Below are 26,036 nucleotides of genomic sequence, written 5' to 3'. Positions count from 1 at the left end.
AAAAGCAAGAAAAGAGGCCCAACCATGGAAGGAGGTTAATGAGTTTAATTTTGCTCCTGGTTCACAGAACCAATAAATGCATCAGTGGAAACAAACTGCAGCAAAGTTGCAATACTGCCTAAAATTCAAATTCAAGTTCAGACTTGCACATCTCTGTCCCCTTCCAGGGGCCCTGGGAGTTTCTCCTGACCCTGACTGTGAGAGGTGCTGAGGTCACGTGCTCTCCCACAGCACCTGTGCTGGGCAGGACTCCCTGGGCTTTCCCTGGAACAGAGGAAGAATCCTTAAATAAGAGGCTCCATAAAGTAAACTTTGATATTTACAATCTGTGGGGATCCAAGAGGTTTTGTCCTCCCATGTGTGTGGATTTTGGGTTACAGTCCTTTTTTCTGATTCTTCAGAGCAAAAGAAAGGCTTGAATTCTTCAACAAAACCCACTGACTGAAGTTGCTGGAGCAAGGAATTTGCTGTAAACAACTTGGCCCCAGCTGTGCTCTGCCTGCACACACGGGAGGAGCTGTGGGACCCTGCAGGTGGGCAGCAGGGCTGGGCAAACCCTTGGCACACCCTTCCCATACTCACACAAAATGATAGGAAAATTTGAAAAAGCAGAAGAGAGAAACCTCCCATTTTCAAGCAATTAATGAAAAAAAAGCAGGAATAATGTGGCATTCCACCTCAGGCAAGAAGTTCTGAGAGCTCTTGCTCCCCACAGGGAGAGGGAGCTGCACAAAGGTTTGGTGAACCAAAATCCAACTGCTGCTTGCAGGCTCTGGGCAGTTCTCAGCAATGCTCACACAGAGCTGCTCCACACGGCTGTGTTCCAGTGTTTTCCTTTTGTGATCAGGGCTGGCAGGTGGTTCTGGTGCCCCTCAGCCCTGCTGAAAGATACCACCCAGTGCTGAAAACCCCACAGCTCCTTCCTCAGCAGCTACGGCTGCTCCCCCTCCCCATGGGGGAACTTGGGCACACAAAGAACTGAGGACAGGGTGCATCCCAAAAATCACCCAGGTCATCTCCTGAGACTGAACCAACCTCCCTCACCCTATTCTTTGATAGTAAACTTGGAATTTACACAGTGCCTTGTAAGGAATTAATGCCTGCTTCAATAATGCTGAACACTGGGATTAAGTGGGAATAAACTGGACTAAGTCTTATACACTGCATCCATTTCTACACAAGGAATTATTGGTGGAAAAGGGAATCTGAAGAAATTTCTGTACTATCTTGACCCTCTTGTGGGACAGTGAGCTGTGTGCCCTCATTCCATAGTGGGAAATCCCATCTCTGTTTCCAGGTGACAGCAGCCCTGCTCTCCCAGGAGAGCCCTGACCCTTCTGCCACTCCTGTCCTGTCACTGCCCAGGTGCTGAAGCGATCAACCTGCTCCTGCTGTGGCCCCTAGTGAGCACAGCTGGGCAAGAACACAACAAGGAAGGGTAAAAGAAGCAGAAACCCCAACATGGACCATCTCCAGATGTCACCACAAAAGCTGGAGGCTGAAAGCCACCCACAGATGAGGAGACATGGGGTGTCCCCCAACACCTGATCTGGTGTTTGTGGGCTGACCATGCCCTGGCTCAGTGCAGCACTCCCAGGCCAGAAGAGAGCAAACTCCTCCTCATTCTTCCGATTTGTCTCAGCCAGGCCCCCTCCCTCCCTCTCCCCAGTCCTCTGCAGTCACAGCTGCTTTCAGCCCTGGAGCTGGACCCGTTTGGCAGCGAAACGACCAAACCTGCCCTGCTGGTGCTGGTCCCCTGTCCCCGGCAGTGCCGGCGCTGTCAGAGCTGGAACAGGGGGTTGTACTTCCTGATCTCCTGAAGAAGGCGAGCCTTGTCCATGTTGGCTTCTGCCAGGGCCAGTTTCATGGTCTGGAGCTCCCTTTGCAACTCTGGCACTTGCTTGAGCTGCAAGAGACAGGCACAGAGCAAGGCAGGAGTCTTCAAGGTATACAGTAAGCTGCTCCACAGAAAACCAAAGCAGGAGCTTTTGGGATGAATTACACAGTGATACACAACCACACTGACAGAACTCTTTTTGGGAACTTCTCAAGTCCTGTTTTTGTAACTGGAACTGGACACAGTGGGGAAGATGGAGCCAATCAGAAAACAATCCCTAACCAGATTCTGAATGAGAACAAGTGAGTTCAGGCTGGGCAAGGTGCTCTCACTCCTCAAAACACTCATAGGAGGAGGCCCAGGCTGCTCCTCGGGGTACTCCCTTCCTGCAGCTCCCCACACCTGCCCAGGACTGCAAACACATGAAGGCAAAAGAGAATTTCCAGCTCTCTGTTGTCCAGATAGCAACAGGCAGCAGTGACTCACCTGCAGCCCATGTGCTCCTCCTGTTGGGGCTGGTGAAACAGACTCTGATGGGGCCTTCTGCTCCTCAGGGACTGACACAGGTTTTTCCTGTTTCACTGAGTCCTTCCCCTGGGAAGCTGGAAAGCAACAGAACCCACTCAGGTGTGGACATTCATACAACAGAGCTCTCAGAACAAAAAAGTAACTTTGATTCATTTCTTTCCTCCTTTTTTTCCACCCCCCCCCTCTTTTTATACAGGGAAATAAAATTCTCTTTCCCCTTTTAAAATAGAGACACTAAAAGGTAATAATGGATCCAGTATGTGTATGTTTAAGGAAACATCAGACATGAATTCTCACACCAGAGAGAGGCAGGGACTGCTCCTACAGCAGGAAACACACACAAGGACTGATCCCTCCTCAGAGCCCATCCTTCCCAGCAGCAGCAGCAAGTTACTGACCTGTGAGATAGAAGATGCCGTCATCCCTGCGCCTCACCACGACGTGATCCATTGCCAAGGTGATTGGGACAGGGCCAGGGGAGGTGGGGTACACTGGGGGGCTGTCATCCTGGAGAAACATGAAGCACAGAAGGGATGAGCAGCTGTGACAGCTCTTGAAAGGACTTCCCTTGCCTGCAGCATCCTCAGGAGCAGCATTCCTAACCAGCAGCACCACCAGACTCATGGGGGTGAGTCAACTCTAGGGAAAGGCCTGGCTTTATGAGCAGGGTGTACAGGTACACACTTCCCTTGTGTTCCTCATTCATCCCTAGGGCAGCTTTCAGAAGCAAAACCAAACAGTCTCAGGAAAAGAGAAGCTCTACAGAGGCCCCCAGCAATCCCACAGCATCCCTTCCCAAGTGGAATCCTGCGAGTGAGCTCTGCCCTGAGGGGAATCTCTCACCTTCAACGTGATTTTGGCATCCACCACCTCTATCTCCATGGGGATCACCTCTGGGATGATTTCATCCTCGAGGAAGGGTCCCAGGCTGGTGAGGCAGGACATGCAGAGCTCTGTGGAGCGGCTGTGGAGCAGCACCCGGAGGAAGCCGTTGCGCTCAGCCAGTGGCGAGTGAGCGGCCGCGCATGGACCCGACTCCAGGCGCAGGCACACCTCGGGATGGGGCTGCCTGGGCTCAGGGCTCGCAGGCTTCTCCACACCTGGATCTCCTAGAGCTGGGGCAGAGAGATCTTGCTGCACAACAGGACACCAGTGATCAGATATCAGCTCAGAAGGCACATCATGGAAAACCCGTTTCAGTCCAAAAGCAGCCGAGTGACCTTGGTCTGACATCATCCCTCACATGACAGAAATCCAAATTTCAAAGGACTAAGAGCCCACACCACTGAACTGGCACTGGAGCTGGACCATTTAAGGTCCCAGGCACATCCCTCTCTCACCACACTTTAAAACTGGCCCCTGTTTTGCATGTGCAGGACCTGGCCAGTGCCTCATTCACTTTCCAGAGCTGCCCCAACTCTGCCCCCCAGAACTGTCCCAGCTGTCCTCCACAGTGTCCCAACTCTGCCTCCACAGCTAACCCAGTGTCCTGGTTCACTCTCCAGAGCTGACCAGTCTTTTCTCATCCCTTTGCTTCACCATGGCCAGTGGCAGGACTGGGAAAGGCAGGATCAGCAGCCTGGAAACTACTCACACTTTGACTTCAGCTTTGGGGTTGGAGCTACTTTTAGTTTTGTTTGGGTTACATTTTATGGGGCATTGGGGGGATAGTTGATTGTTTTTAGGTTTGGCTTGGTTTTTTGGTTTGTTTTTTTTTAATTCAAATTTAGAGGAAGTACTGTAGACCAAAAGTATTTTTCTCAGAGCAGGAATAACTTCACAGTTTCCCTGGATAGCTTTATTCACTCTTTTCATGCATCCTAGCAGCAATTTAAAAAATCCTAGTCAATGATTACTAGGCACCACAGAGCCTGACTGTGTAGGCACTTGGGAAACATCTTTCAAATGCCAGATCTGAACCCTCACACATGAGTTGTTAGGGTGTAACCACCCTAAACACTGAGGCCCCAGTTAATGGAATATTCTCTGAGGGAGGCTGGTATAAAAGCCACTTCTAACAGTGCATCTGAGTCCCAGAGCAACATCTTACCCACATAGCCACGCAGGAACTTCCACATGCCAACATTGTTCAGCTGCTCTGGAACCATGTTCATCACTTGTAAAGCCACAGACAAATCATCTCCTTGTACTTCTATTGCACAGTTCACATCATTCATCTTCAGCACGAGAACAGACACCTGGAACAGCCACCAAGAGCTCATTGGTTACAGCAAACACCTCGCTTCCAGAGCCCCTCAGCAACAGAATCCCAGTGCCAGGTACTGACCAGCTGCAGACTGGGGTCTTCACTCTGGGACGTGGAGCTGTTCACCTCAGGGGACACTCCACCCTCGTCCTCTGCCACCAGGCTGCTTCTGCTGCCCATGTCATTGTGGGCCTGAGGAAGCTGCCCTGAAGAAAGAGGATCCAGGCTGGGTTCTGAAATGGAAGCAACAACAATTCAATTCCATTTCTTTTTCTGGAAGTCCTGATGTCAGCACCTGCCTGAGTCCAGCCTCTCTGAAGGTACCATCCTCTGGAGAGCTCTCTCCAGCTCCTCAGATGAGTTTAAGCATCACAGAGTTGAAGTGAAAGATGTCCAGAGTGCCCAAAATCCAACCAGCCCTCCTAAATGCTCTGGGCAAGGTGCCCTCACTAGCACATCACAGCCCCTACAGCCCTCAGGACACCACAGGGATGTGCAGGGTCACCTTACACTGATTTACCCTCCTCCTCTCAAAGAAAAAGCACCTTCAAAAGCAGAAAGAGCCACTGTGAGGCAACTCCTTAAGACCTTCAAAGACAAGGAGCAGCAAAAGTGATTCCATAGGAACACAGCATGGATGAGTTGTCTGTGGCACAAAGTTATCACCCCTGTGAGATGAGGAAAAGCCAAGGGCTTTACCAGAGTCTGTGAGCATCACAAAGCCATCACTGCCATCACTGTCCACGGACAGCCCGTCCTCAGGGCCACTCCCATCCACAGATGTGGTGTCAAAGGAATGCTGGGATGAGGTCCTTTTCATGGAGAAGAAACGCATCCGGCTGCTGCCTGCCCCGCCTGGGGTCACTGCTCCTTCCTCTGCTTTGGGCACAGAATCCCTACAGAAAAACCCAACAAAAGCCAGTGATAAAGGCAGGCAGCTGAGCCTGCAGATTGGGTTGGTCTCCGACCATTTGCAAGTCAGATTTCAGTACCCTCAGAACAGCCCCAAGAGATGAACACTTAACCCATCCCCAATCTAAACAAAATGGAAAGAAAGCTGGCCTCTGTCTTCCCCTCCTGCAGCCCAGGAGCCTGGCCTGCTCACCTGGCTGGGGGCAGTGACAGCATCCTCTGCATGGTGGAGGTCATCTTGTCCCGACTCAGGCTCAGGGCATCCTTGGTGAGGGACATGGCCTCCTTGGTGAGGTCCATGGTCACGTGCAGAGCTTCCTTTGTGGCGTCCTTGGTGATGTGCAGTGCACTGGAGAGCTCCACCTCGATGTTCCGCAGTGGGATGAGCTCTGCCTGGCCATTGAGGGCGGTGCCTCCTCTGCCCGAGGGCTGCGCGTCCGAGGCTGGGCTGGAAGGGAGAGCAGGGGGGCTCTGAGGGTGGCTGCTGGTCTCTGTTGGTCCTTCTGCAGCCAGGGCTTCCACAGCTTCGTGCGCCTCCTCTATCAGGCCTTTCTGCTCTGCGCCCTTACCGCGGGGAGCTGCGCTCAGGGCTCCGTCGCTGGCGGATCTCGGGAACCTCTCCTGCGGGACACTGGCACCCATATCCTGCATCCCGCTGTCCTCTGGGAGCTCTGAAGTGCTGCCTAAGCCCTTCTCCGAACTGCTCTCTGATTTCAGCTCCTTCTCCTCAGCTGCCAGCCCCTCCTTGCTGTCTGAGGGAGAGAGCTCGGACTCGATCAGGCTGGTTGTATCTGAATCCAGGGATGTGGGTTCCATGACACACCCTGGAGCAGGGGTCATGAGCAGGGCCACCTCAGCACTGTGGAACAAAACTCCCACACAAGCAGACATGGGATCTAAAGGAGACCCAGTAATTTCCTGGGTATCTTGGGCCAGCTGCTCCTGTAGTGTTTGCAGAACTTCCTTCATCCTGAGCAGCACCAAGTACTGGTAGTGGTTGAGGCGAACTTTGACATGGACAGAGGAGGACACGAGCACATGGATATCAGCAGAGGCTTCCAGCTCCTTACTGTCTACTCCGTCATCAACTTCGCAGTCAGATTCTCCCAAGACATCCATCGTGTCTGGAGCCTTATAGATATTCTTCAGATCCTGGTCAGTCTTTGATCTTTGACAAACACTGTGTTCTCTGGAGAGGCTGATGTTCTTGGAGTGGTTGCTAAAACTGGCAGAAGGCTTGATTTTCACCTCAGAGGTGGCCAGTTCCTGTCGTTTAGATATCTGAGCCTGCCTCCACCTCTTGGGCAGGCAGGCCCATATGGAAAGGGGAAAAGGGTCAACAAAGCTAAGGGCTCTGCCCTTGGAGCTTTCAGCTCCCTCAAAGCCCAGGGAGAGCTCACTGAAATTCAGAGACCACAGATCCTCAGAGGCAGAGGTTTTGTGAGGCAGCTGGGGAAAGCCTGGGTGCCTCAGTGGTCTGTCATCCACCTGGTAGGCGTGGCGCAGGAACAGGGTGTGCAGGAGGCTGAACCTATCCTGCGCCCGTGGGAACTTGGCATAGCTGGAGTGGAAGAACTCTGACCCCGTGAATTTACGGAAGAGGCTCTGGAGGTCCTGGCAGCTGCAGGAGGGAGCATGGCGGGTGTTGGTGGCTGTCACCTCTGACATGCAAACACACAGGGCCTGCGGCCGGTCCCGGTGCTCTGTGACTTTCTTATCCACAGGGATGCTGACCTGCAGGGGGAAGAGAGACACGACAAGGGACGAGGTGAGGAAGGAATAGCAGAGGTTTATTCTGGATGAGGACTCCAGCACCAGCTCTACTGCCCACAGACCAAACAAAGCCAACCCAAGTGGCAGACAGAGCAAAGTCAGAGGAAGGCAGCAGGTTTGTCTCCTTGTTATGGACTCCAGCTATGTCCTGGTCTCATGTTCCTTTCACAGAGAGAACACTGAAGACTGGGAAAGGAAGGAAAAGAATGGTACCTTCAGCCTGAAGCCATCCAGCCGGACATCCACATGCTCATCCCGCTTGCCCGAGTCCTCCAGCTTGTAGGTGGCTTTGAACTGCTCCAGGCTGCGACACAGATCCAGGCAGAAGAGGTTTATCCAGAGCACACTCGGTGTGTCCAGGGTGAGCATCAGGCCGTTCAGCTGCATGTACAGGTTTGGGCATGGAACTAGAAGGAAACAGATTAATGATAGCAGGAAAGGCTGCTTGGGCACTCTGCAGCTCAGTCAGTGCAGAACCTGCACTGACAGCACCAATGCAGGGCTTCACCACCCCTGGGAGACACATCTCGGAAGGGGAGCAGCTGTGCTGCACCCAGAGGAATGAGGTGACCCATTGGGACAGCACCCAGAGCACCCCATGGCCCTGCTCCAGGTCTCTCACTAAGGCTGAGCCCCAGGAACTGGGCAAACAGCAGCTGCTGCAACTCCTTCCTGCAAGCACAGCTCTGTTTCCACATTGTGCACAAACTCCATCCCACCTTCCCAAAGGCAAAAAAAAAAATAAATAATTGGGATGGCAAACATCAGAAAACTAAACAACAATGGGCAGAGAACATCTAAGAGGATTAACACATCTAGACCATTGATGACTCTTTAAGAAACTTTTGAAAGAAGGTGCTAACCTTGATGTATTACCTGGAAAGTCCTGATTGTCTGGGAAGTAATATTCTGTGAATTCAATATGGATTGCAGAGACCTGATCAGGGAGTTTGAAGATTTTTCTACTACAGGAAAGCAAGGTGGAGGGTTTCTTACTTTGCTGCCCAGCTGTAGAGACCTAAAAACAGAATGAAATGCAGTTGTGCAGAACTCAGACTTGGCAAACCCAAGTGTCCCAGTGACCCCACAGTTGCCTGTATTCAATCTGCCTCATTTGCACATCAAACATACAGTGCTTTCAAGCAAAAATGTAATTTTCTTCTACCTGCTGATATTGCCAACTCCTCTCCTTTGAGGGAATTTAGTTCTTTGTGTCTCCTGTCACTGCTAGTAAGAGCTGTGACCAGCAGAATTAGGTGACATGAGCAAACAGAACCGAAATCTGTTACAGCTGTCTGCAATATCAGCACATTGGCAAGACCATCATAGTATCTGGTGCTGCAAAGAGCAAAAGCAGCTCTTGGATGGACACAGGGCACATGGATGCAGGGCCTGATCCAGGGCAGAAAACCTGAGGTGAGACTTCTCTGACAAAAATCCACATCCTCACTAACTTCCCAAAGGCATGAAATATTTTACACTGGGCCTGCCTAATGCTTGGTGTATGCTTAGACAGGAACAGAGGGCAGAACCCGTGGTTATACAGCTCCCTCTTGTTGGAGTCTGGAATACAGAGTGTGTGCCCTTGTTTCTGACACTTAGTTATAAGATCCAGAAAAACGCTGAATTTCATATAATATGAAATTCATGAAAACAAATGTTAAGGTTAGATAGAAAAAGCTAAAAGTGTAAGTGTGTAAATTAGAAAGTTTTTTTTAATCACTGGGTGAAAAAGCTAGTTTAGAGAACAGGAGACAAGATGGAGGATTCAGGGTGTTGTCCCTTGTCCCTTCTTCTTTCTTCTTCATGTTCTTCTCCTAGAGGTTTTTGGGTAATAGTCAGTGATTGGATAGAGAATGTCTCAGTGCATCACAGAGGTGATGGGACATTGGGTCATTAAGAAAAATAATATACATGTCTATTGTTAATTGGGTAAAAATAGGTATAAAGATAAAAGAACTGCGTATTTCGGGGCCATTTTGTGCATCAGACACAAAGTGTGCCACAAGGCCTTGTCTGTACCATCAGAAGAAAGAAAAGTACCAGATTGCAAAGATTAGCCTTGTGTAACCAGCCTGGAGAGACCTGTTAAGTTTTGTGATCACCTGTTAATAAACACGAGAAACAAGATTCTAACGAGCTCGGGAGTTTTCTTTGAATCATAAGAACTCAGATAAGCAGGGCTCCCCACAAGGGAGGATCCCAAAAGAATTCAGTCCAAAGGAGGCTGAGAAATCCAAGAATAAAAAGAAAAATACAGAAGAGATGCAGCAGAAACAGAGAAACAGAAAAAGGATTTTTTAGAGAAAAGTTACACCTCTGAACATGAGAACTATCAGCAGTTCAGTCTTGGGTTAAAAGTTTTACAGGCAACATCATAACAGCATTTAGGTTCTCTGGGCAGTGTTTTGGATGTTGCAGGATTTGCATGATTATTCCAGTCATATCTTGAATCATATACTTGCATTGTTAGAAGTGCCATTACCATCTGCAGACAGTGCTGAGTTTCCTACCTGGTGCACATCCAGGTCATCCACCCGCACTACCAGGCAGCTGGAGCGCAGCCGGTGCCAGGGCGGGTGCCGGAGCCGTGGGAGACTCGTGGGAGGAGCCCGGCCCTTCTCTGGGGGGCTCTTCTGGGGACTCTGGGGAGGGTCTGTGGGGACAGAAAGGCAGAACCAGCAGGGTTTTAGTCACCTTCTTTGCACCATCAGTACCGACACCTCTGTGCTTACTGAGCAGAACAGCCCCAAAATTAGAAACGAATGAACACAGCTGGGCAGGAGAAACATGTTCTTTTGAAGGAAGAACACTGTGAAAGGTGAGTCTGTTCTGTGGCCAGAGAACACCTTCCTAAGGCAGGTCTTAAGTATGTAATTTCATCCTTGTATCTTATAAGAAACTCAACAATAATCCGCTGCAGCCTGTCTATCCTTGCTGCAGTGCTCTCCCAGACACTTTCCTCTGCCATTTTATTTATGATTTTTAGAGTGCTATGCATTCCTGCACCAGCAGGAACAAACCAGCCTGCTCAGCTGGGGACAGGCAATTGAAGATTTTGCTGGATGAAGCAATATTGGTACCACCTCCTGCTTCACTGGTTTTATCAAATACCATTACCTGGTTTCCTTTTGAAAGGGGAAAGTGGAGCCCTGGCAAACACAAGGTCTGTTTCTTCATAAAGCTTCTCCATCTGGCTTTGAAATTCACCGACCAACTTCTTTGCCCACTGTCCCCGAGTCTCCATTGCTTCACTGTACCTCACCCAATGCTTGCAGGCATCTCCTGCAGAAAAGCAAACATCTCAACTTTAAAAATGTGGTTTCTTTCTTCCAATCCAGCCTGCAATCACAGAACAGTTCTTTAAACTCCTTTTTTATCCCCCTCCTCAGGTTGTGAGGTCACAGGCTCCCTACCTGCCCTGTGGAAAGGATAATAATCAAAAGCCATCCTCCTGAAGGTCAGCTGGATGGCACCACCCAGCATCCCGTGCTTCAAAGCACCTGTGAAGAACAGAGCAGAGGAAAGCATGGTCAGTTCTGCAATCCCAGCCCTGATCCAGGAGAATTCAGAACCACATTGCTCTGATTGCCACCACTGATTAACTGACACCACAGCCAGGATTAAGGTACTATCTTTAGGAATCTGCACCAAAATCTTGTCCTAGGCAAGGAAAAGGGCACCTCAATCAACTGCTCAACGGTTTATATGGTAAGAACCAGGCCTGGAAACTCAAATCCCGAACTGCAAAACCCCAGTACTTCCCAACCCTCTTCCAGACAGAAAATCACTGCCTTGGCTGTTGTTTTATCTCTGCTGTTGTTTTTCTTCTCCTGACCTGACTCCCGGGCATGGCTGTCGTCGCAGATGTGCAGGTCCAGGCGGGAGATGAGCAGGTGGTAGGAGGACTCCTTCATGTCGTGCTTGTCGAAGTACTGCCCGATGCTGCTGGCATTGGGGCTGGCTCCAAAGGGCTGAGCCCAGGACTGCTGGGCACTGGGAGCAGGGGGAGTGATCTGTGGCAGAGGAACAAGCTCAGTGAGAATTCGGAGAGAGGGAAAACACAGAGGTTATAATGTAATTAATCAACTCATGAGAATCTTCCAGCCTGTAAGGCATTGGTTTATAGGACTAAATTGGGATTCCCAGCATCTGGAGCCTTTCCTATGCTCTCATAAGCAAAACCCTTTGTCTGTGGCTCCACCAGCTGCGTGCACTTCTCTTAGAAGACGTTTTAAGATTCCTTAGCAAAAAGGGCCAAATATTCCCCATTCCTCCTGTGCAGCCTCACTGCACTCCATGTGCATCCCTGCTTCCCTGGAGCTTCCAACTCCAGCAGAAATCTCCTCTTCCCTCATCCTTGACCTGGAAAATGTATTTTATTGGCAATGAATCCCACTCATTTGGTCACCTCAGAGCAGCCCTGACCTGACGAGTTCCCATCAAGGAAAATGCCGTGAATATGGGCCAGATGCCACACAAACAGAAACTGTCCTCTTCCCTGACAGACCAATATCCAAACTCATTCACCTGTACAGACTCTGGTGCCAGGCTTTTCCTCTGTTGAGCAGATTTCTCCATGGCTTCACTCAGAGACTCAGCATATTTCATCATTGCTTTCAGCTGAGAGTCTGTCAGCACCCAGAGCAGGTCATCCAGCAGAAACATCAGCTTGGAGGCCACCACGTTACAATCTTTGGTCTGAAACAGCAAGGAAGGAGTTAGGGACTTCAAAAGTTTTCTCCACGTAGTCTTCATAAAACACAGAAGCAGAAAGAAGGGAGGCTGCTGTGAAACTCCTCTGACAGATGTTATCTGGTGCACGTCCACAGCACCTCCTCTCACATGGAAAGTAGTCACAACCACCTCCTCTGTAGGAGACAAATTGCTCACTGTTTAATTCTTTTTTTTTTCCTTTTTTTTTTTTTTTAAATCATCACATTTCCACTGACAGCTAAAAATCAGGCTGCCAGCTTTCAACTCCCAGTAAGGAGATGACAGCTCTCCTTGGGATGTTTGAACGGATTGAAAAGCTCATTCCATCCACGAGATCCTCCCCTGGGAAAGAAACTGCTTTGACATTTGGTAAGAACACAGCTGTCTCTGACAGAAAACATGGAGAGATACATCAGTTTGGGCTCAACATTTCTGAGGAGAGAGAAGGGCTGTTGAGGACTGTGGGAGGAAATATGCATCATCTCTGCACCCGGCAATGAGACTACATCCTGCAAAGCATGGAGGAAACTCTCACCCTTCTCTTCAGAGAGATCTGGATCCTCCCCTGGTTGGTGATGAGTCTCAGAGGAGTAGTGACAGGATCCTGGTCACCATTGTCTGTGGCGTCTGCCTCTATCCGCAGGGTCTGCCAGGTGAGTTCCTTGAACGTCAGAACCTGCCCAGGAGGAGCAAAACAGGAAAATCCTGATATTTTCACAACTTCAAGGCTTAAAAGAAAAGACCCAAAACACTCAGAAGACATGAAATGAAACAAGGAAAAATCATTCATCATACTTTTCTTCTATGATCCCAGAACAAAACCAAGGCCCCACCTCTCCCCTCTGCGGGTCTGTGATGCGGGTGAGGCGCAGGTCACTCTGCTGCCAGTTGGGGTTGACACTGTAGCCCTGGAGCTGCCACAGCTCAAAAGAAGCGTGAAAGGCCTTGGAGTGAATCTTGATGGTGATGGAATTAACAACAATAAACATCCCCTCCACGACCTTCTCAGCAAAGCCATATTCACTGCAAAGAGAAGATCCCCCCATGTCACAAGAGGCCTGGCAGAGGTAAGGCTCACACAGAGAGGTTTATAAGCAACACCAAAGGCACTTAAACCCAAGAGCAGGCAGGCCAGTGATGAATCAAGGAGAACAGCCCCCACACCCCAGCAGGATGTCAGGGAGAAGCTGCAGGGCTTGGGGTCTGACCTCTGTCCAGCAGCAAGAGCGATGGGGGACTGTCCATTGGGCGGCCGAGGCTCCTCACACGTCCTCATCTCCACCTCCACTTTATCCAGGTACTGCAGAGACACAACATGGGAGCCATGAACACCACACCAAGCCTCAAGCTCAGCCCACCAGCCCTAGGGTGAGATTCCAGGGCAGGGACAACCAATTCTGGAGTCCCAATGCTCCAGGAGTCTCATGTGTTAAAGCTCTCACACCATCAGTGCCAGTGGGTAACCTGAAACCCTGGTAGAGGGGAAAGCAAACATAAAACAGGCACAGGCTTGCCCTGGACTTCCCTGAGAGCTCATCTGCCTCCATCCTGCAGTGAAATGAGGGACACATGGGAGGGCACTCATGACTAAGGGCCTGGATTCAGGTCCAAAGAAAATTTGAGCACTTGATGGTTTCCCTCTCCAGAATTTTTCTCAAGTAGAAGAGATTTAAAAGAATGAGGAAGAAAAGAAGGAAGGAACAAGGGAGAAAGGAAGGAAAGGAGACAAGAGAGGCAACATTACCAGGCAGATTGGGTGTGTTTTCAGCTTCGTCCACTGGATCTGAAACAATAAAGTTGAGGTTATCAGAGTGATCTTTGCATTGGAAAGTTTCAGAAATTGCAGGAAACCTTCTCAGCCCAAACTTTGAACCCCGTTTGTCTGAAAATGTCCACAATGTCTCACTGTCTCCGGATCAAACAGAGACACAGACAAGGGAAACGAAATTCCAGACACCAGATCTACAAACCCAGCTGATCTTTTGGATCTTATATATCACCAGGAGTGACAGATATTCTGCAGGTCAAATTCTGCAATGGGGAGCATTCCTGGCCTTTAAGAGTTTACAACTAACTGCTGCTGTTACTGGAAGTCACACAACTCTTTTGAAGACTGCGCACAAACCAAAAAGCTCCATTTTATTTTCATACAGCAACGTTCACTCTGCAGTTCTTGTAGGAGGGAGAACAAATGTTTGTTACTAAACTGAACAGATCTGACTCTAAAAACAGAGCACATCAGATGAGTAAGACAGGCTCATTTTTACTGTCACTTGGCAGAATAGAATCATATTTCTTTTACTGAAAGTCTCTTTGATGTCCTTAAAACTTTTGAGTTCATGTAATGCAACAGTGGTTAGTACCATGTGCAATTAAACAACCTGGCAGCTTATAACAACTAAAAAACCACAATTTTTTGCTCTAAAAGACACAAGGAAGAAGAATTTGTAAGGGTTCAGCGTGCAAAGTGCAAGCCCATGCACAATCTCAGCAATTCTGCCTGTAAATGGGTAACTTCATCCATTTAAAGTTGCCTCTGCTCACCCTGATGGAGGCCTTGTTGCAGTAGACCCGGGTGATGGCGAGCCAGGTGGGCAGCTCCAGCACATTCTGCAGCACCTCCTCATCCAGCTCCAGGTTGGTCAGCTGCCCCTGACCTTTCAGTGTGCTCAGGTTGATTTTGTCTGGAGAAAGATTCTTGGTAAACCTATAAGGGAAGAAAGAGGAAACTTGAAAACAGCCCCCAGCAAAGCTGCTTGAGACTGCAGGAGCATTTCAGAGCTATTTTAATACTGGAGTTTGTTTGCTGTTTTGTTAAACCCTTTCTGACATTTTTAAACCCAAGGCAATTTGGTCGCTTCAGAAAAAAACCAAAAATCAGAGATGTTTTGACATTTGGAGGATTTTTTTTTTGTTTTAAACTAAATTCAGGTTTGAGAAACTGAAAATTTCCTTCTAAAGCTCTGGATCCCAGAAACCAGCAAAACTGCTCTAGGACAAAACCTAAGAGAACCAAAGCCAAACTCCAACAGCTCAGCAGTTTTATTCCCCTCAGAACTGCCATGTCAGCAGGGGAAAGTTTAATTCTCTAGATCCTTTTCACTCAGGAAAGCAAAAGATAATTAATGAATGACTTTTGTGGCTGTCTCTTTTTAACACCACCACTGCAGCCCAGCTTGCTCTCTGGCCAGCAGGGCCAAACAGCAACTCCCCTCCCAGAGACTGCCCCAGCTCCTTCCCCTGTTTTCTCTGCTTGAAATTCCTCCTCCCCAGGGCGGCCAGTGTTTCATCTCCCCTGTGTGCAGCCCTTCATATCCCTCACGTGCCTGAGGTTTCAGTGTTGTGGATGAAATGCTTGCAGCAGGACTGCTCAAGAGCCTCTTACTTCATTAAAACCAGAGTGGCCCCAGAGGAGCCAGTTCAGAGGGCAGCAGATCACAGAGGCTGTACAAGTTTTAGGAACACTTCTCCATGTCAGAGAACCCCTCTGTGGCAGCAGAACCCCTCCTGTCTCCATCAAACCTCACTCCTGTGCAGGAGCTGCCACCACAGGAGCAGGGGGCTGCACTCCAATGTCACCAGATTCAAACGTGAAGAGTTCCTGCCAGACAATTTTCCCACCACTGAATCCAGGGCTTACTTCACACATTCCTCCATGCCAATGCTAATTCTCATTCTGTACAGTGGTCCAGAAAGCAGGATGGAAAGAAAGCTCCTATTGTCATCATAAGCAGGAGCAGGCTCCCAGTCACATGCTGCCCTGCTCGCTCTGCCCCTGCACCCAGAGTGTGGGGAGTGCTCTGGGATGGGCATGAGGGGATCCTGGAACAGCCACAGCTCAAGGTGGAGAAGAGGAACCAGAGCCACACTGCCAGCATGCAGCTGCTGCAGCCGCTGTAGGAACGCAGGGTGTAGCACAAACCTGGCTGAGGCACTGAAGCAGCAGCTGAGCCATCAGCCCAGGGCTTCCAGGGGTTAAAGGGCCTTTCCTAATCAAACATTTTGTTGGAAGAGAAAGTCTGACAGATGTGTTGAGATGGTGGTGTCAAGCCTGTGCTACGGATGTAGCACTGCTGGAAGGGGAGGGCAGCGCACAGCTGTGAGTTTGCCACTGCTGCTCTTCCCCTGCAGACAGCTCCTGTGCCCTGCTGTCCCCTCCCTGCCCTGAGCCCAGGGGACACGCTCACAGCTCAGACCAAGTTTACAACACCTGCCAGGCTGCACATTCCCTTCAAATTCGTTACTCCCTTTAAGCAAAGGTTTCTTGTTTGAACATGCCCAGGGAGGAGGCTGAGGTTAACCTGGCTTCTCAGCATCCATACCAAGAAACTGAAAATTCCAGACTGTGCTCCAACAGCTGCTCCACTGGCAGGGAGCACTGAGAGTCCATATGATTTGGGCCTGGAGTCCTGCTCTGAGCACCCACAAACCCAGACATGGCTGAAAATTTGAGCAAACACCTCCAAAGGCAATCCAGGAGCACCCTTGTGTTGTGTCAGAGAACCAGTTCTGCTGAAAGCTGATGTCACCATGTCTACTTGGTATTGGATACTAAGAATAAACCAAACACAACATGGACAGGTAGGTAATACCCAGCGCTTAAGCTCAAAAGCTGGCATGGGCAGTGATCAGCTCCCACTGGCTGAGCTTTCTCACACCTGCACTGAAGGATCATCCCTGTGCTGGGAGCCTCATCCCAGGATAAGAGTGCTCAGAGGAGAAGCTGCTTTCAGCTGGTAATGCAGAGGAAAAGTGTCACCTATAATTCTATATCAAGGCTCTAAAGGGGGGGAATGATGCTTAAGCTTTTTATATATTTTTCATACATTTGTAGCTTTGTAGATTGCTAATGCATGACTGTAGCTCCAGTACTTTTCCTACCCTTTCCCCCTAGATTTTAGAACAATATGCTGACCTTCTAACCACATTCCTGAAATATTGTTTACTCTTATTCCAAGGAGGGGACCTACAATAAGGCATAGCTAGAAATGGGGCAGAGAAGCCCTTGGACCAACTCCAAGGGGCAGACCCAGGGATGGGTGACTGTTGCAACTGAACCTCCTATTGATAGGAGATTCTCTTACCTCCTGCCTTTAGATATCCTAATTAATTAATGTTATAAAATTGTAGAAATTCAATTCCGGGTGCTCCCATCACCACTGGGACACCTGTAAGCTTCCAAACAAAGGTCTGCTTTTTACTTTACTATCCTAACACAAGGGTTATTTTTCTTTTGATTATGGGCAACACAAGCACAAGTGTCTGAACCAGGGCATCACTTTCCTTTCGTGTGTGGGTGTATCAAAAATACCAGCACACCGTGGAAGAAGTAAAGCTGTGAAACAGGACACAGTGTAGAGTGAGGTATGAAATTGATCTAGCCAAACCAAGCAACTCTTTATCATCATCTCCTGGGGAAGGCTGCAGAGATCCTGCTGAGCAGGTACCAAACTCACCTCCACTGATACCAGACTCCATCTAAGAATCCTTTCATGGGGCATTCCAGATGCGCCAAAATGTGCCATTCCACCCCCAAAGCAGAGCTTAGGGACTCCACCTATGATGGCACAACAGAAGCTGGAGGTTTTGGAAAAAAATAAATCTCAAATGGAAAGAGATTCTTACTTTTAAACCACAGCCCAAATTTCTCAGGATATGTTGCCCATTGTTAAACCCTGCTTTCAGCTGCTGCCCTGTACAGGAATGCCAGATCTTCCACTGGAATAAACTCCACACTTGAGTCACTTCACCACCCACATATCAGACAGGCACAGGAGGCCTCAGGTGAGAGTTCCTGAGAACACAGAGTTCACAGGTGCCAGGTCTCTGCTGTTGCCTGCAAGGAGCTGCTTTGGTCAGTTCTAGGAGAGGAAAAGCAGTGAGAGCAGAACGTGTCAGATGCTTTCTGGCAGTCTCTCTCCATTCACACTCACCCACAGCAATGTCCTTGGCAGCACGGCTGCTGGCTTAGGGAAAACTGAATGAAAATGGTAGCTATTGGGAAAACTAACACCAGAGGATATTTGTCCTTTTTTTTTTTTTTTTTGGCAGCTCTATCAGAACTCAAGCAGAGCTGAGCCAGTAAACTCACAGGGCAGCACTCCTTTTGAGCCTGCTGGGATTACTCTGACAAAAGTCAACCCTGAAAATCTATTTGCTCAATCATCAGCTTGAATATATATCAAAACATGATGTCACTACTGAAAACAACTGCCCAATTCCTCAGCCTGCATATCCAGAGGCCACAAATACACTGACTGCAAGAGAAACTTGGGTGAATCTGACTGCTGGCCCAAAGCCAGGCCAGAATCATAAATAAATTAATGTTCACATTTTTAACTGTCTCGCCACGCTGTCTCCAACTGAGCAAATGCATGGACAGATAATGTCAGAAGACATCTGAAATTATAAAACTTCTCCTCAGACCATTGTCTCATTACCCTGCTGCCACATGGATCAGGAACCTTCTTCTCAAATACTCAGCTTCTACCTCAGCCTCCTCCCTGCAGTTCTGCAGCCATCACTGGCTATTGTATACAGCTCCAGCTCCACAAGAGCATTTCTATTAATACCTTTGTCACTATGGCTATTATATGGGGGAGCTAATTAGCTGTACACCAGTGACCTTAATGACAAGCAAAATCTCTTGGCAGAAGGAAGTCCATGGCCTGTGACACCAGCCACAGCTGCAGGGAGCAGCTGCAAAGTCTCTCCAAACATAGGTAAGGCAAACAGGAGGAACTGATCAGCTCAGTGGAAAACCAGCCCAGGAACCGCTGGAGTTTTTGCCTCCACAAGGGTCACAGCAAGAAAACAGATCAGGATTTTCTGCTTTGATTTGGAATACAAATATGTTACTTAAGCAACTCTGACAGGAATTGCACATGAGCAAAAAAAACCCCAACAACCGTATTCTGACCAACGCAGATTTGCTCCTTCCCAAAAATCTTTTAAAGTCTTGCTTGGTCTGGTTTTGGACAGGGCTTTTAGTGGGATTTCCATCTTCCTTAGGAAGATCTTTTACAATCCAAAAATCTCTGTGACGTGAAATTTCACCTCAAATTAAACCTCTTATCTTAGAAGCCAAAGAATATGTTTACTAGAACAAAAGGCTCATGACTGCTAAAAGGAAAGGTCAGTGACTTTCCAAATCAGGGCTGCTCTCAATGAAGGCAGCAGCAGAAGTTTTAAGTGCAGCACACATGACTGAGGATGAACTTAAAAATAATTTTGAAGGAAATGAAACTGGGCAAGCAATCAAAACTGTAAAAAGGGAAAAAATAGCTGCCTTGAAAATACACAGGAAGAACTAAAAGCTTTTTCAGGAAGAAAAGACATTTTACCTCCTTGAACTTTTGGTGTTAGCAGGGACCACTCTGTCTGAGAGTGGGCACAGAGCTGCTCTGCAGAGTTGTACAGGAGGAACAGAAACTCGCTGAATTAGCAGAGGATGGAACTAATAATTGCACAGTATGAGATGGAGTTGGTATCACACCCTCTTAGCAAAAAGCCATTTAGAGTTTAAGGGAATCCGATCTACACCAAACTGCCCAATTGTCAAGAAGACAAAGCACTTTTATATTTTATATTTATAATAATCTCATTTATAATTTCTAATCATCTCATCAACTGTGTACAGCTCTGTGTACCCCACATATCCTGGGAGGGAGGAACACCTTCCCAAGTGGACAATCAGCCTGAGAAATTCACCCTGCTTAGGTTACAGGTCAAACAGTTTCCATGTAAGGAGGTACCAGCCCGTCCCACTCTCCTTATCAGAGTGGATTTAGGCACATCTGGTGTCCTTTTACACACATGCCACTCTTGGTGGCTTTCCATTATCAGCTTTCTGTTTTTCCAGGCTTCAACTGCAGTGAATGAAAGGCTGGGCCTCTCAGCCACCCAAAGCCAAACACAGAACACCCTGAGAAGTAATCAGTTGTCTTGGCTCTGTGTTACCTCCTGCAACACAACGAAGCTAAGGGAAGGCTTAAGAATTCAATCCCAAGTTAAAATCAGCATTTCCAAGGAGATCAGGCACGAGACCGAATCATTACACAGAGCTGAATTCCAGCTCACTCCTCCCAGAAGGCTGCAGCCTCCCTTGGCACCAAGGGCACTTTCCTTCCTCAACAAATATTTCTCTAGAGCGTTCTGAATGCTGAGAGGCTCCTTGCTTCACACCCATCAGCACTTCACTGGGTACTGGGAGCCCTGGAAAGCAAACCAGGAACTCATCTGAGAGCAGAAGAGGCCGAGTCTCTGCCTGGGGCTGAACTCCACCTTCGCTGAGGAGCTGCTTTGCTATTTCCTCGCCTGGACACTCAGTAAAGTTTAAATGCCAGCTGCACCACGCTCTCAAAAAATTCGGAATGCAAACCCTCAAAACTTGCCAGGGAATTTCCCAAATCCTCAAGCAAATAACAGATGAAAGAAAGCAGGAAAGAAACCTAATAAATACAAGCACTAGTCCAAAGCTCTACTTCTTTGTCCTGCAATCATTTTCGTTTCCAGAGTGCAGAAACAAGCAGGTTATTACCTAATTCCGACTCAACTGAGCAGCTGCAGGGGAGGCAAGGGCTCAGGGAGTCCAGGAGAAATAAGAAGAGCCCCTTTAACAGCCCCCTTCCATCAGTGAGGCTGAAAGGCTCAGGAGAGGTTCCACAGGGTCAGCACAGGGCTTTGCAAGCCCAGAGCTGCAGTGAAGGAGCTCTGGCCACACTTTCCTCCTGAGCTACTCAAGGGTAATTTACCTCTGCTGCAACAAGAGTCTATTTAGCATTCCAGAAACGGCACACATGTGTCTGGAGCCGAGGAGAAGTGGTTGGAAACACTTTGCACCCAGCAGCTCCATAAAACTGATCACTTGGTTCTCCCAGCGAAGTGCAGCACAGCAACCATGACTTCACAAGGGAAGACTTTAGACTCTGTGAAGGGAAAATGCCACGTCCTGTCTGTGCCCATTCCTTTTCCCCAGCCTGTCTTGAACAAAGAGGCAGATGTGCGCAAGTTTACCCATAATAGCTTGGGGTTCTGCCTTGCCATCAATAATTCCTCTACATTAGAATTTTTAAGAGTAAAAGAAGCCATCAAAATGTACTGGGAAAACAAGATATTTCCAAACTAAAACACTGAGTAAAAAGGGTTTACATCCAGCCTTACATGCTCTGCTGGGCACAGCATGTAAGAACTTAGAGACAAGCTCATCACCAGGGGTTTGGTGCTGGGACCTGAGAGAGCTCCTTCCTCATAAACTGCCTCATAAAGTCCTGACACAAACTGCTTCATGCTCTGGATCCACCCTGGGTGCTGGGGCATCAAAGGAACCATTACCTGGCTGAACAGCACATGCTGAACTGCGGGAGCAGGACGCTGTGCAGATGGAAAAGTAACGGTTTTTATCAGCATTTAACAGCTGGCAGCTCTGTGGTTTCATGTACTTCCCATTACTGCAACAGCTATTTTAGGCAAATGATCATCTTAGAGATCATCACAGAAATTTCCCTGATCACCAAAGGAGGATATTAAAGCAGCTAAAGCCAAAACTGAAAAGCTGGTCAGAGGTTTTGCTGCCTAAATCACTTGAGATTCTGTAGCTTCCTCAGGCCATTCCCAGATGCAATTTCTTTGGTTTCCTCCTTACCCACCATGCTCACTAAATTGCTTCCAGGTAATTTATAATCAAGGTCAGGAAACAGGGATAAGCCTGGAGGGTTGGTAGTAAGCAAATCTCTCTTATTGGTGGTAGCTTTTCCTGACTCGAGGGTGTCCCACAGCCCTCACGAGCTGCATGTGCCGTCCTGTGACTGCAGCAAGGGCACAGCTGCAGCGCAGTGCTCAAGCACGCAGCGATGCTGCAAAACACTTCAGGGCAAGGGAGAGGCAAACAGAGCAGGAATTCAGGGTCTGTTCTCTTACAGCAGTTCCCAGACTGCAGCTTTTGGGCAAGAAATCTAAGCTGAGGGGGAAAAGTGCTCTTTAAACTCAGAGAATTCCCCACATTCGTGTGCTGGGCAAAGGCAGAGCTGTTGACATGGCCTGACTTGCCTGGTGCAAGCCACAGAGCCCACTCTAATGATTCCTGAATGGCACAGAACAAATCCCATCTTCTAGGTGGAAGAACTGCTCTGTCTCACCTGTCCACCTTTTCTAAGGAGAGGGATGGGTCCCTTTGAAATAGCATATCTCATTTCTGCCATCCTGACCCCAGGGAGTCTCTCACACCCTGGCAGGATGATGACAACTGCAAAGGCCTTTCTCTGCCCCGCTTCAACCTGAGTGAGTGCCAGTCTCTGATGGTGGGGATGGACAGGGAGGAGTCCCAGTCCTAAACAAGGACTCCCAGACAGCTCCACAGCCAACTGCAGAACAGGTAGGACTCACACACAGTGCAGTGCCGGGTCTGGGAGCCAGCTCTCAGCTCTTTGTGCTGACTGACACAGAAGCAGCACAACTGTATGGAAGGGGTAATGCCAAAGGCATCTTCAGGGCTAGGAAGGTTCCGAGATGCTCACATCCAAGTTAGGAAACAACAGCCCCCAGGAGCTCAGCACAGCACACACTTCCACACCCACACATCCCTGCTGCCAACCGGGTCTAGGACAAACCAAAGCCACACCATGAGCCTGCCTGGTCACTTCACTTACCCATCAACTGCAAATGAGAGAGGGCAGGAGTCAGACACCTTACTTGGGAAAAAATGGATGCGAGGTCTAACCCCTGGACTGGAGAAGCACTCCTCCATTCCTCCTCCACTGAGGTGCAGCACCATTTCTGAGGAGCTACACGATGCTGTTTCTCCTTGTTGAGTACCTGAGCTGCCCTGATAAGCACCTCAGTGTTACACCTTGCACATGCTGCTCCCCTGCTTTGCTCTCTACAAGTATTTTTAACTCTGTTTCTAAAGCTTATCTCACTTACCTGAAAAGGTGGCTCCATCCTATGCTGAGGACAGTTTCCAAGTCCACAACCTGCAATCCACTCATTTCTGTGCTGCACATCTGTTACACGTCTGCCTGCACCGGTGATAAATGCTCTGCACTCTCCTCTGCAAACAGCTCTCGTTTTCCACACAGGTTTTCCTCTCTGGTAACATCTGCTGTTGTTAACTCCTCTCTCATTTCTCCTCTGCTCCCTTTCCACCCTACTTCCACAAAGTTACTCCTCAGCTGCAGTTCTCTGGGGTCCCTGTCAGAGTGAGACACATTTGTGGTCTCCTTCCCCTGTGTTCAGACCTACCCCCAAACCCCAGTACAGCTCCTCTGCTGACACCAGCTTTTATTTCTTCCCAGCAGGACTGCACGTTGCATTTCCTCTGGAAGCCATGTCCTGTGTGCCTGTTACTCCACAGGCTCACAAGCTTCAACACGTGTCCCAAAAGAAAACGTCACAAAGCAGCTGTTATAGGCAGCAGGGGATAAACCTCTCCAACAAAATTAAATAAAAGCCATTTTGGCAAGGATTTCCACTGCAGTGCTGAGAACTCAAAATCCCAAAGTAGAACATGAAGTTGAGGCAGTTGGGCTTGTGGATAAACAGGGCCTTTGTCACATCCTGAGAACTTGGTCTGCTGCAGCTACACCAACAGTGGTTAAAACAAAAAAACAAGAAGCAGCTACTTTCAAATAAGGCCAGGAAGAGGTAAAGGCAGCTCACTGATTTTATTTTAAAGCATTAGATGTGATTCCATGAATAATTACAGGCTGGGAAACACAACCATGCTCAGAGCCAGCAGCCAATGCCCAGGCAGCTCTGAGGGAGCCCCTGATGTTGGGTTCCAAACACTCCCCAGCACTGCAGCCCTGTGCCCGCCCGCAAGCAGCAAGAACTGAAACCACCTCATCTGTTTGCTTTTCCAAGCTAAATATAGGACAAAGGAGTGAAAGGCACAGATGGTGAAAGCTCTGCAAGTTTTTAGGTTCTCCTGCTCTAGGAATTTAAGCTGCTGAAGCACAACACAAGGCTGAGCCTTCTCAAATACCTTCACAACCGGGCAAAGCCCAGCTGTACCTATCCCTGCCGTGACCACCACAGCCATCCCACACACACATCATGTGGGATCACAGGAAAAGTCAGGTGGAACACCCCATTCATGTTTCCCTGGTCCAGCTGCCTCTCCTGACCGTTTCCTTACAAAATTTCCACATAGAAGAGGGACAAAACCACACCCCCATGCAGAAAGAACTCCAAGTGGAGACACAACAAAAAGAACAAGGAATTATTTCATATGCAAATGTGAGCAGAAAATAAAGGCAGATTAATGATTCAGTAGCAAAATTCTTCCAGGCAAACGAGCGTGGCTGAAAGAAAACCCAAAGGGAGGCTGAAGATGAGGTATTTGGAGGAAACAGAACTGGAACAAAAAAACTTAATCTTTTTTATACACCATTAAACTGGGTTCAAACTGCATTTCTGCAAAAATCCACAATCCTTGTGCAAGTGAGGGGCAGGATCAGAGTAATCACCCAAACAACAAAGTCCAGCTAGTAGGAAAACAGGTAGAGATGCTGAATGTTTTGAGATTCCTTGTTCTCCTTGGAACCGCCCAAAGGATACACAGATGAACACTAAGAACTGACCTGATATGAGGGGAAAAAGGGGCACTTTGGGTAAGAATATGCTGCAGCAGTGGTAAGGAGAGACTGAAATGCAAAATTAAGCAAAAGCCAAAATTGTATTTATGTAAAGAAAGAGAAAGAAAAACACCCACAGGAGCAGCACCCAGGATAAAAGCCCAGTTTCACCCTCTGTCAAGAAGTGCTCTCAACCATCTCTCCATGCTATACAATACTTCAGTGCCTCCTTACCAGGAGTCTGAATCTGTGCTGACCACAACACACCTTTGTGAGGTGAATGAGACAGAAATCTCAGAAGCTTGAGATGTCAGGCCTCGCAGAAATCCATTTAAACCAACACCCAGAGCAGCTCCAGTAGCAGCTCCATCACTCCTCCTTCGGGACAGTGTCGAGGGAGCTGGAGCACGGAGCAATTGGTGACTCTAAGACAGGTCCTGCACTGCCCACTCAGGGTGTGTGGGGATGGTCTCTCCCAGGATCCACCTCAGAGGGCTAGCATTCGTGCATCACAGCAGTACTGACCCCACGCAGCCCTCACAGGTCACTTCAGGCCCCTCACTCTGCGTGTCCAGCAGCAGGGATGGACAGGAGCTGCTCAGAAAGCACAGAGGACAAGCGCTGTGCCCTCACCTGCACCCTCACAGGCACGGCGCCTTCCTCTTCACGCTCCCCTGATCCCGCAGCGATGCAGAGCGAGGTCGTGCCCGCAGCCATGAGGTAACACAGGCAGCTCTTTTGTCGCCGTGAAGGGAAACTGAGGCACCGCTATGCGCTCAAGGCCCGCCCCGAGCAGCGGCAGAGCCGCGGCCGCAGCTGCATTTCCCGGCAGAGCCTCACGCAGGGACCATCCGCTTTTCCTCAACACCCCTCGCAGCGCCTTGGATGAACTTCACTGAAAATGTCGGAATACAACGCCAACACCCCCTGGAGCCGGTGTCACCCCCGGGGCTGTTCGTGTTCCCCTCTCGCCTCCCGAACTTCCACTGCCGCTGCCCGCGGCCCAGAGCCGGCACGGCCGGGCTCGCAGGGCTCCGACCCTGGGGACGGGGCAAGGCCAACTCCGGGCACGCTGGGCCCGCTGCCCTCGGACACCAGAGTCCCCACGGTCCTCGGACACCCCCTGACCCTCAGACACTTCCCCGGCCCGGCGGCTCCCCAGCCCGAACAGCCCCTCAGGCCCCCCGGGCCAGGCAGTTCCCCACCAGCGCTGCACAAACCCCCAGGCCCGGGCCCTCGTCCCCCGAAGCCCCCCGGGAGGAGGACGAGGACGACGAGGAGGACGAGGAGGAAAAGGAGGAAGAGGAGCGGGAGCCTCACCGGGAGAGGTGCTTCAGGATCTGCTTCTTGATGATGCCCGCCATGCCGGGCCGGCGGGTCAGGCCCGCGGGCGGCGGGACCCCATCGCGGACCGCCCGCTCCGCACCGCCCGCCCCCGGCCGGCCCCTTCCCGCACCGCCCCCGGTCCGCCCCGGCCGGCCCCTTCCCGCAC

The 26,036-nt window shown here is 49.5% G+C and overlaps 1 protein-coding gene across 4 annotated transcripts; it reads right to left on the bottom strand.

Annotated features, from left to right (window-relative positions):
* Window positions 1-30: 30 nt before the first annotated feature.
* On the bottom strand, window positions 31-26,011 carry BLTP3A (bridge-like lipid transfer protein family member 3A). 4 transcript variants are annotated; one of them, XM_086862006.1, is made up of 22 exons: window positions 25,865-25,999; window positions 14,517-14,679; window positions 13,717-13,755; window positions 13,181-13,272; window positions 12,806-12,995; window positions 12,508-12,648; window positions 11,787-11,957; window positions 11,095-11,272; window positions 10,673-10,759; window positions 10,377-10,541; window positions 9,770-9,912; window positions 8,133-8,274; window positions 7,470-7,663; window positions 5,677-7,217; window positions 5,271-5,467; window positions 4,653-4,804; window positions 4,416-4,563; window positions 3,209-3,480; window positions 2,764-2,872; window positions 2,324-2,439; window positions 1,735-1,906; window positions 31-878 (listed from the first exon to the last, which is right to left on the bottom strand). In XM_086862006.1, the coding sequence occupies exons 1-21, from the start codon at window positions 25,906-25,908 to the stop codon at window positions 1,781-1,783; spliced, it is 4,410 nt and encodes a 1,469-aa protein (XP_086718132.1). In that variant the 5' UTR covers window positions 25,909-25,999; the 3' UTR covers window positions 31-878; window positions 1,735-1,780. The 4 variants fall into 4 exon arrangements, with proteins under 4 accessions (XP_086718132.1, XP_086718130.1, XP_023797945.2 ...); XM_086862004.1 differs by having other exon boundaries at window positions 31-1,906; window positions 25,865-26,011; XM_023942177.2 differs by lacking the exon at window positions 25,865-25,999 and adding an exon at window positions 22,893-23,307 and having other exon boundaries at window positions 31-1,906.
* Between the last annotated feature and the right edge of the window lie 25 nt (window positions 26,012-26,036).

The sequence above is a fragment of the Cyanistes caeruleus genome, chromosome 24 (genome assembly GCF_971803275.1).
Source record: "Cyanistes caeruleus chromosome 24, bCyaCae1.hap1.1, whole genome shotgun sequence".
Taxonomy (NCBI): domain Eukaryota; kingdom Metazoa; phylum Chordata; class Aves; order Passeriformes; family Paridae; genus Cyanistes; species Cyanistes caeruleus.
The sequence above is the reverse complement of the archived record's forward strand: the minus strand, read 5'-3'. Positions and strand labels throughout refer to the sequence as shown.